Here is a 17,243-nt window from a genome sequence, read left to right as displayed (position 1 = left end):
TATCCAAGTTCACATCATAATGAAACTGACAATATCTTTTCTATCTCTTTGTAAACAAAAGTAAGTATAAATTGTAATGCTATCAGCCTAAATAAAAATACAAATCAAATGTTACGACTGGAAATTGGAACAATTGTAACCCCATCCAACTCTTCCTAATTCTTTTACTGTATAGTATTAATTTTCTTAATTATTACAAGTTTTGCAGACTAACAGAAAATATACTTTTGTAGTTGTTGAGCAGACGAAGCTGTGAGTACATGAAAGCTACTGTACATATTTAAACAATATGTAAACTCATACTAAGACTTATGTGATGCTTTCCTAAATATCTAACAATACAACATGAACAATTATTGGCACTACAATTATCAGAAAACATATGATTATTTATTCATGTTGAATAATCAAGTCACCTTCAGACAGCCAATCAACAATGATAAAATCAATCCTTCCCACAACCAAATATCTTTCAATCTTAGGTTTCTTAACTGAAAAAAGCTTTCACACAAACCAGAAATGGGCCAGAAAAATTCATGTCGTGTGTCTACATGTCTGCATTTTTGTGAAGAATGGTATGCAATAAATAAATGTACACTTATTAAAGAATCAGAGAAAAATTGATTGGTATATGAAATAGCAAACATACTGAGGCACGGCCAAACATTTATAATATATATATATATATATATATATATATATATATATATATATATATATATATATATATATATATATATATATATATATATATATATATATATATATATATATATATATATATATATATATATATATATATATATATTAGTCAACCTCAATTTTACGAGTTAATATTAACCCACAGTACCGCGAAAGTGGTAAAACGATAGTGAACAACATAACATATGGGATTAATTGGAATAGAGACCGGCTTGACCCCCAAACTCCACTTTTGGATTTACACACAACTATGTTGTAGTTAAAATTTTATCTTAACTTTATGATGGTATGCACACACAATTAATAATTAAGAGAAATATCAATAATATTAGGTTTTTTAACACTTACATTAGTAGAAGCATGGCTGGGCACACGGAGCTGGGGGTTGGTTCCGAGGCAGAGGGCAGATTATAAGCCCTCACCTGTATCACTTGTATCAATTGTATCATTATCCACCACAGAGGCTTGCAGGGCCTCTTTGTCAAACCCCTCAAAGTCCATTTAAGTCCATATCCTCACTAAAATTATCATTATCACTGACTTGGGCCGGCTGTGGTGGGTGGCGGGTGAAGAACTCGGTAATGTTTTGATGACTGGGCGACCTTGTGCGCACCCTGCTCGCGCCGCTTACACAACATGGCGGATGGCGGGAGAGGGCGGGAGAGATGGCGGGAGGTTTGGATCCAAAAATGGCGCGGCTCGCCAGCCACTCTCCGCGTAAAGGGGTACACGTACCGCGGAATGTGAGCATTCCGGTTTCGCAGGGCAATCACAGAAACGTGAAACGCTGAATGTGGGACCGCGAAAGCGAAGCGCTGATTATATATATATATATATATATATATATATATATATATATATATATATATATATATATATATGTATGTATGTATGTATGTGTATGTATGTATGTATGCATGCATGCATGTATGTATGTATGTATGCATGTATGTATGTACATGTATGTATGTATGTATGTATGTATGTATGTATGTATGTATGTATGTATGTATGTATGTATGTATGTATGTATGTATGTATGTACAGTATGTATGTATGTATGTATGTATGTGCATGTATGTATGTATGTATGTGTATGTATGTATGTATATATATATATATATATATATATATATATATATATATATATATATATATATATATATATATATATATATATATAATATAACACTTGCAGGACTCAAGACAACGGATGTTTAGATATCGCACATAATTTACCAATACAAAATAATCAATACAAGCTTGTAAGTTTAATAAAGTAATTACACTATTTGAAGAATTTCTCAAAATCACTTTTTTATAACAGAATAATATATAAGGGAATCATAATCCATGTGAACTGATTCATTATATTAATAAATTAATCAAATGGTTAATTTTATCTAATATCAGAGTGAATAACAAAACATGTGTTTCCTTTCACTATCAAAATTATACAAAATATAAACTGTACATCTTTATGGCAAAGGTGGCCTATACTGTACTGTATACACACTTTTCTATTACAGTAGTCCTATGTCTACTGATTTTAAAATCAGTCAGAAAAGTTATATAAACCAGAATATAAGTATCAATTAAGTATTGAATATATATACCCTGTAAAATATATATATATATCCTTTAGCCACAATCCCTCAAACTTGGAACTCTCCAAAAGCCGGAATTGAAATTTTCTTGGAAATTCGTTCCCAAAGCCAAAATTTTCTGGAAAATTCTGGCTTTGGGAAAGATTTTCCGAGGGACACATTTTCTGGAAAATTCTGAGAATATTTTCCCAGTACCCGGTAAACTCCAGGTAGGGGTAAGTTATTTTTTTTCAGGTTTGAGAGATGAAAATTAGGCTCATTTTCCGGAAATCCCCAGAAAAATTTTCCGGTTCCTGGAAAATTCCAGGGATGGGAGATATTTTTCCGGGTTTGAGAGACAATATAATGCATCATTCTGGAAATTTTGAGAATATTTTTCTGTTACCCGGAAAATTCCGTGGATGATGGATTTTTTTCCAGCTTTGAGAGAGTCTGAGCGTTACCCAGAAATCTCTAAATCTCTCATTCTCAGAAGTGCTTTGCACCAATTGTTCTGGGTAACAGAGATATCATGTGGATATATATATATATATATATATATATATATATATAGTACATAACATAAAACAAGTTACTAGAGCTGAATATTTAAAACGCAAGATAATATATCATGAAGCTGAAAAGTTCCTGGCATCATACAGACTATTGCATCTACATGCTGTATTGCTTCATGAATTAAAAAAAGGCTCATTCTGGCTGAAAAGTTATTTTATTCTTTTACCCATAAGGGAAGTTATTAATTAACTTACATCACCCCATGATAACTATCATAATCATCCTCTAATCACAAGTGAGGTTATGACCTTGTGCTTCTCATAAGAAAGGTCATTACTGTCAACATGATTATGTCTTTGCAGCCTGCAAATGAGGACATTTTTTCTGTCCACACACAAGAAACCCAACTTGTGTTGATAACAAGTGAAACCATTTCATGTGGATAACAAAATAACAGACAAGGTTATTGTTCATTGCCCCCTACATGTAAGATTATGTGCTATCAACAAATTATATTAGTCTTATACCACCACAATCCAGGTCAAGTGTTCATAAATATTACACATGAATGAGGTAACTAAGTGTCAATATATTCCATGTGTTACTCTTTCATTGCACACAGGTTAAGTCACAATGTCATTTTGTCATACACAGGTAAAGTTGTTGTCATTCTGTCACACACACATAAGTAGTTCGCAGTGTCGCTCTTTTTGTCATCCATAGGTATATTTGCTGTGTCACTCTGTGCCACAGGTAAGGCCACTGTGTCACTCTTTTTGTCATCTACAGATCAGGTCATAGTGTCATTCATCACCATGGGTATTGGTCACTAAGTCAAACTTACAATCCACAGTTAAAGTCACAGTGTGTCACTCTTAACTACAGGTAACGTCATTTTTTCAAAAAATTTCTCACCAACAGGTAAGGTGATTGTGCACCACAATTTTCAATTATTATGGTAACTGCTCATTCTACCTGCAACAAACGAAGTCACTTTCTTGTGAAGATAATAAGTAAGGTCACCATGTGTTAACATCTCGTGGAGATCATAAGTAAGGTCACCAGTGTCATTATCTTGTCGAGATAATTAGTAAGGTCACCATTTGTCACTATTTTGTGGAGGTTATAAGTATAGTAGAGTAAGTTGACCATTTATTTAATGATGGCACTTTCAAGTATGATCATTATGTCATTATCTTGTGGAGGCCATTGTATCAGTATCTTGTACAGCACACAAAATTTTTATATCAATTGTCACTGTGTTGTGCTAGTCACAAGTGATATCACCATGAATTGTTATCTTTGAAATCCACAAATGAGGTTACCCTTTATCACCATATTGGACCCCCTATCTTGTGCCCCACATGTATCATTACTATCTTGTGCCTCCCACATATGAGGTTACTATCTTGTGCCCCCACAGTATCACAGACTATATCAACAATTAACTTACGGACAAAATATGAAGGCTAACATTATCACGCTTCGCTGTCGAGGCTAATAGTCTTAAGTAATTTTTTTTTGCTTCTATGAATAACAACCTTATCAGTGGTGTTAGTATACAATACTGAACTCCTAATTACAATAAAACATTATTCGTATGATAATGCTTAGGTATTTCATTTTGAAGAGTGTACAGTTATATTTTAATAGTTCTGATGTAAGTGATCCTTGTTAAGCGAAGCTATCACAAATGTTAGTTTTGCATTTACAGCAAGCATTACACAGTTAATATACTCAAAGCAGCCACACAACACAAATGTTAAAATCCATGAAATATATAAATTCTTGTAATCTCAGCAAATTCACCGAGGCACTCTTCAGTTAATAAAGAATTTTAATGCTATAAGAGCCCCTACACATGCTCCATTAATATTGTTAATACAGTGTAAGTATTTTCAGATATTTTCTTCAGTAAATTAAAGTTTTGCCAACACAGTATAACATAAAAAATTTTCTTACTAACACATCTCAAGAATGCAATATAATCAAGTAATTAGATATATTACTGTGTATTGATTTGTATGACTAGTGCATAATGTATAACTGTAAAGTAAAGATTGTAATTGTATATTTTGTTAAGATAACAGCAATAATTCCGAGACTGGGTGCTGCCTCCTGAATATCCACCAAGAGAGGTTAGTATGTAATCTTGTTACCATCAACTGTACAGTATTGTACAGTACCTACTTTTCTGATGAGAAAATTATCCAGCGTTAATGCCGATGTTATTAATAATAAGAAATATTTTTTAAAGGATTGGGGTAAATCAATTAGTATAAATTTGCCACTAATACACACACATACTCTCTCTCTCTGTGTATATATATATATATATATATATATATATAAAATCTTAAAATACTGGCTGTTTTAACTGTACCTACAATAATACTTGAATTTCACATTATTCATCCATTATGTTTAAACCAACTTGGTGTTCGCAGTTTGTTGCATTACAGTGAAACCTCCATATAATGGACTTCAATCTGATGGACTAACGTCTTATATATACATTAGAAAGAGGTTTCACATATATTGGACTACTTTCGCATACAGTCCCTTAAATAGATGTTTCACTGTACTGTACTCCACTTTTAATGACAAAAATGGCCCCCCTGTGTTACCTAGGACACAACAAATCATCCATGGATGTCCATTCATCTCCATCATTGTCTATTCCAAAAATCGAAGATATCTTTCATTGAACTTTATCCTCTTCACCACTGGTTGGCCTGTTAGCCACTTGGGTGGTCAGTCATGTATGGTGAAACCTCTATTTAATGGACTATATGGAGAGGAAAGTCCGTTATATCGATGGTCCGTTAGATGTAAAATCTTAATCCAATGACCTATATAGAGATGAAAGTCCATTATATTGAGGGTTGCATTAGATGTGAAACTCCCATCTAATGGATTATATGGAGAGAGAATGGATTATATGGAGAGAGAAGTCTGTTTATGGAGGTTTCACTTTATCTGTTATGCACTGTTGGCAAGTACTGGTTCCGGAATGTATCTGAACCTGTGCCAGTGTGGTTAAGTCTGATCTTCAATGAGTTCATACTCACTGCTATCACAACACTCTCTGGCAAGTTATTCCAAAAGTTCACAACTCTCACTCCAAAAAAGTTAGCTAAGACAATTTCATGAAAATGTGGCTTCTTTAAGCTGAGACAGTGATCTCTGGTGGGGCGGGCATCAACTAGTTTCAGATCTGAACACTCGACTGATTGGCTGACAGGAAGACATGCAAAGGGTTACTCAACTGAGCTTTAGTACAGGTACAGTATTTCATTCATGTTACTTATATTCTGTAATTATATGGAATAATTGCTATTCAGTGTTGATCTCTGATAACTTCCATACTAGGAGAAGTAATAATTATTTTGTGAACTGTACTGGTAACTAAAAAAAAACATAAGGAGAAATATTAAAAAATTTCAGTGACACCTGTGTCTTTTTCAGCCACCACAGTGCATGACGTGATGAGGCGAGGGTGTGGGTTTAAAATCTTTATGGTCATCATTCAGTAAAGTGGTCCCTCGGTTAACGAACACAATTCGTTCCAGAAGGTCATTCGTTAACCTTAAATTTTGTTAACCAAATCCATTGTTTCAATGAGATATTGGGTAATTGGTTCCAGCTCACCGAAAAGTACATATAGTAAAAAAAAAAAAATGCAGTAAAGTACACTTACTTTGAGGTGTGTATGTAGAAGGCTACTGGTTGATGATGATGATGGGAATTAGAAGTGGGGGTGGAGGATAAGGGAGAAGAGAAGAAAGTGGGGATGGAGGAGAAATCACCTTCTAGTTTCAGTGGACCCATGCTTGACGCCCTCATTTCACCAATAAAATTTTTAGTTCACTAGGTGTAATTCAAGATTATTTTCTTTAAATCAACATTGCACTGTGCTATATATTATCAATATGTTAACTAAAGCTCAGAATGACCAATAATTTCAATGAAAAATGCAAAAATATTCAAGACACCAACAAAATAGGTGCTGTCTCCACAGAAAACAAAGCCAGACTGATGGCCGGCTCACACATCTGATGGGTGCAGAACTAACTAGTTCTCTGTACTGCATATATTATCAATATGTTAAATAAATGTTAAAATGACTAATAATTTCAATAGAAAACATGCATAAATATTATAAAGCACAACTTTATTGATATATACTCTGTGGTGCAGTGGTTAGCACGGCCGTCTCTAAAGCGGCAGACTCAGGTTCAATTCCTGGCGGAGCCTTTGATATTCCTGCATTTGAAGAGGCTATTGAGCTGGAGTCACAGGCGTGAGCCTCTTCCAGAAGATCATCTGTGAGTATAGAACAGATTACTGAATTGGCTGAGTATCCCCTCAGCTGAGCAGCTGATGTTCAAAACAAAGCGTGATTTTCGTAAGGATTTCGTTAATCGAATTTTTGTTCGTTAACCGAATTTGCACCAAAACAGAAACAAAATAAAACATAACTGAGCCAATTCTATCAATATTTGATGACATTGTGGGATTATATAGAGGATGGTAACAAACGAGACACTGGTTGTGACACTGCAGAGGTTTATAGGTGTGAGCCAAACACTTGTTAGTTGGGAATAACAAAATATTAAGAGCATATGGAGATTGGCTTATATGTCAGGGTATTTGTAAGTCTGACATTCATAACTTGGGACTCCTTGTATATACTGTACATATATGATCAATGGGGAAAAGGCCTTTCACTGAATTCCATAAAAAAATAATCCATAAAATTCTCAATTACCTAATAAGCTAATAAAGGAATCTATGAGGTATTGTACTGTACTAAACAGAGAAAGCTTAAAAATATGACTATGGAAGCATAAGGTGGAGGCCTTCATGACAACACAAAGATGTGACATCTGCAATTCTAACAATTATTTTTATGATGATGAGTTTATTACCTGAAAACCATAAAGCCAACGAAAACATACAAGGCAAACTTTCCGAGTTTAATGTTCTTCTGACCTTACTTAATTATCATTACTCTTTTTACCAATTATGTATGACAAAATGGGATAACTTTTAATGTTATATCACATAAAGCTACAGCATATACTCGTGCATAAACCAATCTCATATACAGTATAGTTTGACCCCATCTTTTGAATAATGTGACCCAAGTTTCTGAAAAATACAGGCAACCCCCGGGTTATGGAATTTGGAAATACAGTATGACCAATACATTCAGGATAAGGCCCAAAAATTCGCCATTACGGAATTGAGGTAAATTTTAAAGTTTCTCAAACATAAAAACTGCAATAGAGAACAAAAAATATCACCCAAATTATAACATTTATTTTGTATGAATTTCTTGGTGGTTGTTACAATAGGGCTGAGGACGGCACATCCATGCCAATGGTGCTGTTTGATTTCAAACCCCAGCTTGTTTGGTTTTGCATTTGTGTTCAGGACTGTGTCCCCTCATTCAAGATGAGTGGAAAGAGGCCATCAAGTTCAAGTGAAAGCAGCGGTGATAAAAGATCTTGCAAAGGAATTGCGTTGGACATTAAACTTGATGTTTTAAGGAGGTAACTTTCAGTAAATCCGATCAGACCGCCTCACCCCATCACCTCCTACAGCACTCAACATTATTTTCTGGCGAGTTTAATTCAAGTGTTGTGTGCACTTATTATCATGTTACATCATGAAGTACCGTAATCAATGAATGTGTTTTAAATTTTTTATTTTCATGCATGTGTGTGCTTGTATGGCATATTTTGCCAAAAATATTTCCTTGGTAACACATCTCCAATTACATAATGGGAGTCAATGGGAAAATTGGTCCCGTGTTAAGGACAAATTTTCAAGGACACATCCCTTCCATAACCCAGGGATGCCTGTACTAGGTATAATTCTAGACATAATTTGTAGCAAGACACCAGATTCACACCAATGTATCATAGCCGACCACCACCACAGCAGCTAACGCTATGAACAGTGTTACCAACTCTGTAAAATCTTATAAACCTGTACCAGTAAATATGAGGAATAAATAAAAATAATATTACAGTATTTAAAAGAATACTCTATCCCATTTGGCTGCCGGACGGTGAAATTTGTCAATCATTTCACTACACACGGGAGACAGGCAGACAGCCGAGATCCCTCACCCCTCCCCCCCCAACGTGAACTCTTAACACACGAAGAAAGTTTATTCCCATTTGGTTTTTAACTTTACGATTATTATTATTTTTTTTTTTTTTTGCACATTCTGTATGAAAGATTGTGTGTGCATGTAACAAAGTATAAAAAATAATATATTTCACGGGAATTATAAGTTGAAAACAAAAATTAACATAACTCACAACATGGCTTGGAGTGTTAGAGAGAGGGCTAGGCAGATGTGGCTATAGTGATGAGTCTTGTGTAACTATTACAAATACAAAACTAATATAAAATGCCCAAAAGCAAACAAACATATAAAAGTAAGGATTATTATCACAGCTGTCAAGTCAACTGGCTGAAACAAACTCACAACTCCCTGTACCTCCTTTCCCAGCATTCATAAACCATAACTCCTACCTTTCTTATGCTAATTAACAGTTGTGCTACTCCAAACATTTGTATACAATCTAGATGAAAAATAAAATGCAACTAAAACCATTAAAGAAAAGTTTAATGAAATTTTAACACAATCACCATTTGCACAGATGCTGGCAGCTTGGCCGCCTCAACACTCGTCAGTCACCATAGTAATGCAGCCGCAGCAGCCTACCTGGGACGGCATCTCTCTTGCTCCCCCAGCTCAGCCTACTAACTCGTGCACAAAGAAATGTTTATGCTCTTTATGTGTTTGCCATTATAATAATTATTTCTTTTACTTTTTTCACAATACGGTATGTATGTAGCATTGTGTGTGCATGTGAGCAAAAAAAAAAAAAAAAAAAGAAGAAAAAGTTACGTATATGTAACCAAAAATACGAGGTGAAAAAATAACCATAACACCTCACAGCTTGGTAAGGTTAGGCTACTGTGGGCATGTCCCGGGTAGCTATTGTTCACCGTAAATGACCCACGGAAATTCATGAATTTTAACCCCTCAAAAATACTACATGTACCGTATATACCAGGTAGTTCAACCCCCTGCTCTCTGCATAAAATTTTTTTAATAAAAATTTGAACTGTACTCGAGTATACTGTAGTATATGGTAATTTTTTTTATCTAATTATTTTTCAAACTTAAGTTAAGAACTTTCATGGAAAATCAAATTGAATACTACACCTGTATCATAGACACCAACTGTTAATTGCTACACATTATTACAATGGCCTAAAAATTATTAACAAATGGTTTGCAAGTTTTAAATACCATTTACCAGCAATTAAATTCCTGTGTCATATAAATCAATCAACATTAGTGCTTGGATAAAAGCTGACATCTTTTTTGTCGCCAAACTCAAAAGGTTATTTTAAAAAATGAAAATGCCCTCAAATGTACAAAAATACTTAAAATGATTCCAAGAAATTAAAAAATTAGAATAATGTTATCTTGCAATGTTCTTTTATATCCAGTAGGAATTTTCCAATTTGTTATTGCATTGAATTACTAGAAAACACTTTAGATTCTAAATTCTATACACCATTTATGAATAGAAAAATATATGAAGTTCTAATACCACAGAGTAAATGTTTAAAATTCTTTCAGGTATACTTAGAAGGGTTTAAAATCGATCTATCAAAATTATATGAAGCCTTACTTCAGTAAAATGAGGACAATACACAAGATATGAAATAGTACTGTACAGCATTACATAAGAGTGAGGCACAGGCAGGCCCAGTTATACCCAAAACTTACTATCCTTTAGTGCTTATTTATTTACATACAGTAAGATCTTTAATTTCGCGAGTAATATAAACTGGAAAAAATTGCGCCAAATTCAAATTTGCCTAATGCAAATACATAAACTAATGGGAAAAATAACAATATAGACTGGCCACTCTAAATCAACCTCTGATTTTCCCATTTATAACCTCCAAATTTTACAAATTCTGCCTTTACTGACCTGATTGTGCTTTCCGGAAAACCAGTAATCTTTCTTTACCTCACTAGTTTTTATGCCTTCCTCAAGTAACTTAATCACACACTGCTTATCCTGCATCGAGTACTTGGCAAACTTAATTCCCTTATGATAGTCCCGCTTCTCCTTTTCCTTATTGGCCGCTTAGGTGGGTCTGTCCCACCCCCACCAGCACCAGTAGGAACCCCATTAGAGGTAGAGGCCATTATCTTGACTCGATAGGTGGTGGGACCACCAAAAAAAAAGCTAACAATAGCAGCCTGGGCGGTTGGTAGGATGGCGCGGGAGTAACTGGTATGAGGGCTGTGACGTCATACAAGACTGTGGCCAGCTGTTCTGTCTCGTGTCCCGTGAAATGATTGCCAAATGGCAACCCAGTATTTATTTATTATACTTATAATTATATTTATTTACTGTATTCTTCACATATACTGGTGCAGTATAAAGGCGACATAGTTCATCCGGGCAGTCATGAAACTGACTCAAGAGAAGTGTGGTTGCTACCTGTATGCCCTGACGTCACATGGGGGGAGGGAGAGTGCGGCTGGCCAGTTACCCAAAAACATACTTATGCTGCAACATAAAATATTACAGCGTCCAGCTGACTGGATCACGCTAAACTCACGATATTTTATGCCAAATATAAGACTTGGTTACATTAGGTAGTGCTCGCAAAATTCAAAAACGCGAAATATGAGATCTTACTGTAATTATAAACAAACTTAACCATGAATAAACTATCTAAAATTATCTTTTACTGAAGAAAAAAATCTACTTTGCATACTTAGGTGAAGAGACAGCAATATGCAAAAAATTATTTGCTGAAGTATATGTATGGCTTTACCACTGATCACATAAGTTTGGACTTGTCTGTTTCATTTTAATTTTTAATAATTACATTATTAACAGTAACTTTTCATATATATATATGTATGTATGTCTTCATATTTGTTTATTTAAAATGTTCCTCGAATACCAAAGAATCATATCATGTAACACGTAAAACAACATAGACAGTACATCAAATGAAATACTAGCAATCATTTACTGTATATAGTAAATTTTAGTAAGTTTTGGCTTTTGGTGAATCTGTTGAACAGCTTAGGAGCATACAGTATGTACAGTGTCCTTGCAAAAGGTAGAGATGTACAACATTCAACAACTGTAATTCTTTTAACCCTTATACCCCGGGCAATGTAACAATTGCCGGAACCCCACATTGGCATATTTTGAAAAAAAAAAAAAGAATCTACAGTCAAAAACTGGTATTTCAGGCATAAAATTAGTGCAGTCACTCCAAGCGTAATGTTGTGGCTGGCGTATATATGATCCCCTACGTGTATGACCACCGTGGTGCCCACAACCTCTCTGAGGGGGTGGCTGGCAGGGTGGGGAGGGGAGTGAGCGCCATTGTCTGTATCAATGTCTTCCCCGCTGGCCGCCTCAACAAACTCCACATCATCTGGGTCTGTTTCCTCCCTCTCACTGTCTTTGTCACCTGATACTATATGAATGCCACTCAGTTCAAGCAACTCTTGAAGAATAACACTACAGTACTGTCGAGGGTGTGGAGGAGCAAGGTGGATCACGAGACAATAAAGGATGTGCATCCATGATGATAGCTGGTGGGTAACTTTACCACTTGACTTGACACAAAGATGACATGAGAGTTGAGTTGCCAAGTAAATAAATATCCTACACAAAGTACTTCGTCCTGCCTGAACATCATTCAAACTATTCCTCGAAAATTAAGGACATAAGAGGAACGTCTCATGGGGTTGCTATGGTGGACGTACAGGAACGTCACCCGGGCTATAAGGGTTAAGAAACAAGGAATCCTGAATATGCTATGAGGTAGCTAATGCATGTCTATCCTCACCTGTTGTGGTCAAATTTTTTTCAATTCCTACATATTACAGTAATTTCTTAATCTCCATTTATGAGGTCATCTGCCTTGATCATGAAAGGTACTTCCTGTATTAATCTGTCTTCATAGTGAGAGACAGTTCTCTATACGTATTAATGCGTCTCAATCATGAGATAATTTTGTCCAAACTTGCCTTGATTCTATGAGGTATTTTTCTGTATATGCAGCAACGTGCCTTGTTCATAAGAAGTACTTTGCTATCTTATCCTGCTTCATCATAAGAGGTACTTCTCAGTCCTAAATTGCCTGGATCCTAAGAGGCCTCAGTAGTGTACAGTATTGGCCAGCACATCAGTGTGCCGGTCTGCTGGCCTGTGCTCAATACCAGGATCCCACCAAGCAGGTTCCCATGCTAGTTCTGGTCAAATGGTGAGGGATAGGGGTTGCATGTTACCTATGTACCAGGTACCTCTCTTTGCTATACTATCCTGCTGTATCACAAGAGGGCCTTCTCCCTCCTACATCATAAGAGGTAGTTCTTAGTATCATCTTCATTATCTAAAGATGTACATCTCTGTACTACCAAATAAGTTTTTTCCTAGCCCTAAACTGCCTAGATCATAATAACCATTTCTTCATACCAATCAGTTTTATCTCAGGAGACACTTTTCTCTCCTAACTTGTCTACACCTTATAAGGTACTTCTATTATCCTCCTTCATCTGAAGATGTACTTTTCAGTCCTAATGCATGTACACCAGAAGTACTTATCCTTACTAAGCTGCCCTGATCATTTGAGGTTCTTCTTTATATAAAACTTCCTTACTACATGAGCTACTTATCTGTACTAACCAGCCTCATCATATGTACAGTATTTCTTTGTCATATCCTGCCAGGATCATGAGAGGACTTCTTTGCCTTTATTCACTCGCGAATTAATAAAGGTCCTCCTATTCTCCATGACATGTAAAGCTACCCATAGAGTAGTCAAGTAATATTATAATTTGATTTTCTCTCTTTTTCTCAGGCATGTCTCGAAGCTAGGAGGACAAGGCAAGCAATGTAACTCTGTTGCCTTGGCTAACTTGTAACAAAAAAAAAAATGCCATTAGTGAGTTAGTAAGTCTCCCACACGAGCAGAAACCAGACCAAGTCTTCTCATCCCCACTAAAATTTGTGTCACCATGGCATGATGAATGAGGTTATGAATTCTTTAAGTCTGACTTCTATCTGAGTATAAAACTGATGTCAACACTCGCCAATAACAATTGTTAATCATGCAACACAGTAACGTGAGTCAACCACACCATTTTCTTGCCTGTTGGTCCCTGTACTGGGAATGGCCTCATTCTGCAGTAGCCTGAAATGTCTGGAATATATAGCATATATACTGTATGTATAACATGGCAACACTCAGTTTCAGGTCACCTCTTCCTATGAAAAACAAAGGCTGCTCAGTGATCAGTTGAAGGAAGCATGAGTGGTGTAATGGACACCAGTAAGTACACTGAACCAGCAAGGTCTTCTTCTGTTGGAGTCTAAAGCAGTTTAAAACCTTTCATTTCAGTTCAAAATCTATAATTTCGATCACACACACACACACACACACAATCCATTTAATCTTTTAATCTTAAACATTTGTAGTATAAAACAGTTGTTTATCAATATTAATCTTAAACTCTTGATACTAAATGACCTTAACCAAAACCTTTACATGAAAAGTGAGAACCATGATTGTTATTTCAACTCAACTTTAAGTTCAGCATTGCTTGTTTGAGGCTCAGGATTTACAACCAACTCTCATAGTGATTAACTTAAGTAGAGAACACCCAATATATATATATATATATATATATATATATATATATATATATATATATATATATATATATATATATATATATATATATATATATATATATATATATATATATATATATATATATATATATATATATATATATATATATATATATATATATATATATATATATATATATCATTATGATAAAATTTTGAAATATAATTACATTTTTGACCAAACATACCTGAAAGAAAGATTAAATTCAGATATACTGTACTGTAACTAGGAAAAAATTTAAATCGGTATTTCAAAGTAATATTTGTTGATAAAAAAATATGATGAACCATACAGCTGGTTCTAAATATATTAATATCAGATATACTGTACTGTATTTAACCAAATTTCATCAGATATTTTTGTCTAAACCTTTGATCCTGAATTTCATACATGGATCGGAATATATTATTCTCTAAGCCATTAGTAGTTTTTCTTCTATCTTAATACTATCTGTGTATGATACAATATTTACATGAGATATATATACTATACCATATGAGGGAACGGATTTTTTTAAACACTGACTCTCAATAGATACGAACTCTCTGTCTAGTAAATGTATAGCAAACAATGCAAGGGTTTCTCTACACACCATTCTTGTTCATAAAATTCTGAGTGAAATTGTTAGACTCAGCCTCTGGAGTATTTTTGACTACACAGATGACTTGTGATAAAGAAACTCCTGCACTGATTTAGGTAGGTGAAAAAAAATACTTGTTCATGTGCTTCTATGAAGGTGGGACGAATAGGCTTTATACAAACCTTCATATACTGTACCGTCCTTCTGACCTGTACAGGTGTGCTATCTATGGTTATCCAAAATATATTTCAATTGTGTTGAGTTTTCAGGAACATTTAAAAGAATATATGTCATTATGCAATAGCAATACATATAAAATCTTGAATAAAAATAGTCTTAGACTATTCATTATCTTACAAAAGGGCAGCTTGATATTAATGGGCCTTCATCAGCTATCCTGCAGATGTTTCCATTACCTTGATACACTTTACTTTGGAAAAGAGAAATAATAGAAATTCACCAACAGCTGTAGCTATTGGAAAATCTTTTATAACATGTACAACAAAACTAAACATTTGAAAATACTTTAGAATGGAGATTTAAAAAAAGTTGCTCGTGGAGAACTCACAGAGCTCTTCACAATATATTCATCTTGTGCTGTAGACACTGCATGATGCCTCAGACGCTGCATGAAGGAGACTCAGTAGGATAACAACAGGAAACAATTGGGTGCTGACGTGAGGGGTTGTGCTGCTGCTGGCTACTGTACACTCACCTAAAATATACACAATTCTTAATGTGAACTTGTTATGAAACACAAAAACTAACTTTATAATGTAAAGAGCATTAATGAGTAACATATTACTGTACTTTACTTGGCAAAGGATGATATAATAAAATACAGTAGGTACTGTACTTTATCATTTAGTTCAATCGAGAGATGTTGAATGTCACTGATATATAATGATCTTTCACATGAACGAATACTCATACTGTATTTATCTTCTTAGTTGTGACATATGAAACCATATAAGGATTAATTGCTGAAAAACAAGCATTTGTAACATTAATTCCTTCTGGTGGACACACACACACACACATACACACACACCATGTTAATAGCAGTAATCATATCAATAAGCTCTAATATGCAACTACTGTATTGTTTTTGCCAAATAGGCCCCATCTACACCACCAACTATCACCAACTATCACCAACCATCTACACCATCAACTATCACCAACCATCTACACCATCAACTATCACCAACCATCTACACCATCAACTATCACCAACCATCTACACCATCAACTACCACCAACCATCTACACCATCAACTATCACCAACCATCTACACTACCTACACCACCAACCGCCTACACATAAGGTCGCTAAATGTGAAAAAAGTGGACATTCTGTGAAAAGTGGACGAAGGAGAGTATGAGGCATTAAAAATTCTAATGTGCAATGAGTGCAGAAGGTGAGTACATAAGAAGTACAGTGGAGTGGGTGACAAACTGTGGGATGTTGCTGACTTAAAAGTGTTCTGTATGCACAGGTAACCATTATGAAGCAAGTTTGCTGATCACTGATATGAATATTTACAAACATATTCAAAACATAAAACTTTTTCTTAATAAAGAATATTTAATTTTGACCTATTTTTGTTTGTAATTGAGCTTGAAATATTGATGCATGTTTTACAACAAACAATGCATCAATAGACGCAAAATACATTATCAATGCTCTAAAGTCTAAAGTATGATTTAAGAAGGATGAAGATATAGATGAGTGAATGATATTAAACTGTCATTTGAGGAACATATACACGTTGAAGAAAACTATATGAACCATATAAACTTTCATCCTCTTCACCACAGATCAGCTCGTTAACTGCTTGGGCGATCGGTCAGGTCTCTGTTACGCACTGTTGGCAAGTACTGGGCATGCACTGGCATTTGAATGTATCTGAACCTGCTCCAGAGTGTGTTGTGATGACGCTCGGTGTCATCACAACATGTTCTGGCAGGTTGTTCCACGAATTCACAACCCTCACTCCGATAAAGTTTGCCCTCACGGTTTTCTTGACTTGTGGCTTTTTTAACCTTGAGCTGTGACCCCTTGTGAAGTGGGCGTCTGCCAG

General features: G+C 35.0%; 1 protein-coding gene across 3 annotated transcripts in view; it reads right to left on the bottom strand.

Annotated features, from left to right (window-relative positions):
* Positions 1–6,696: 6,696 nt before the first annotated feature.
* LOC121863236 overlaps positions 6,697–17,243 on the bottom strand; it is a 33,024-nt gene continuing 22,477 nt past the window's right edge. Inside the window, exons 12-13 of one of the 3 annotated variants that reach the window (XM_042361749.1) lie at positions 15,728–15,874; positions 6,697–7,130 (exon numbers count right to left, since the gene is read on the bottom strand). In XM_042361749.1, the coding sequence (XP_042217683.1) occupies positions 15,747–15,874 (128 nt within the window). In that variant the 3' untranslated portion in view covers positions 6,697–7,130; positions 15,728–15,746. Of the gene's footprint in view, positions 7,131–14,778; positions 15,875–17,243 lie in introns of those variants that run through there. The other 2 variants (XM_042361758.1, XM_042361739.1) reach the window with 2 other exon arrangements.

This window comes from Homarus americanus, unplaced genomic scaffold (genome assembly GCF_018991925.1).
Source record: "Homarus americanus isolate GMGI-L3 unplaced genomic scaffold, GMGI_Hamer_2.0 scaffold40248, whole genome shotgun sequence".
NCBI classification, from domain to species: Eukaryota; Metazoa; Arthropoda; class Malacostraca; order Decapoda; family Nephropidae; genus Homarus; species Homarus americanus.
Note: the sequence above shows the minus strand (reverse complement) of the source record. Positions and strands in the feature narration are given on the sequence as shown.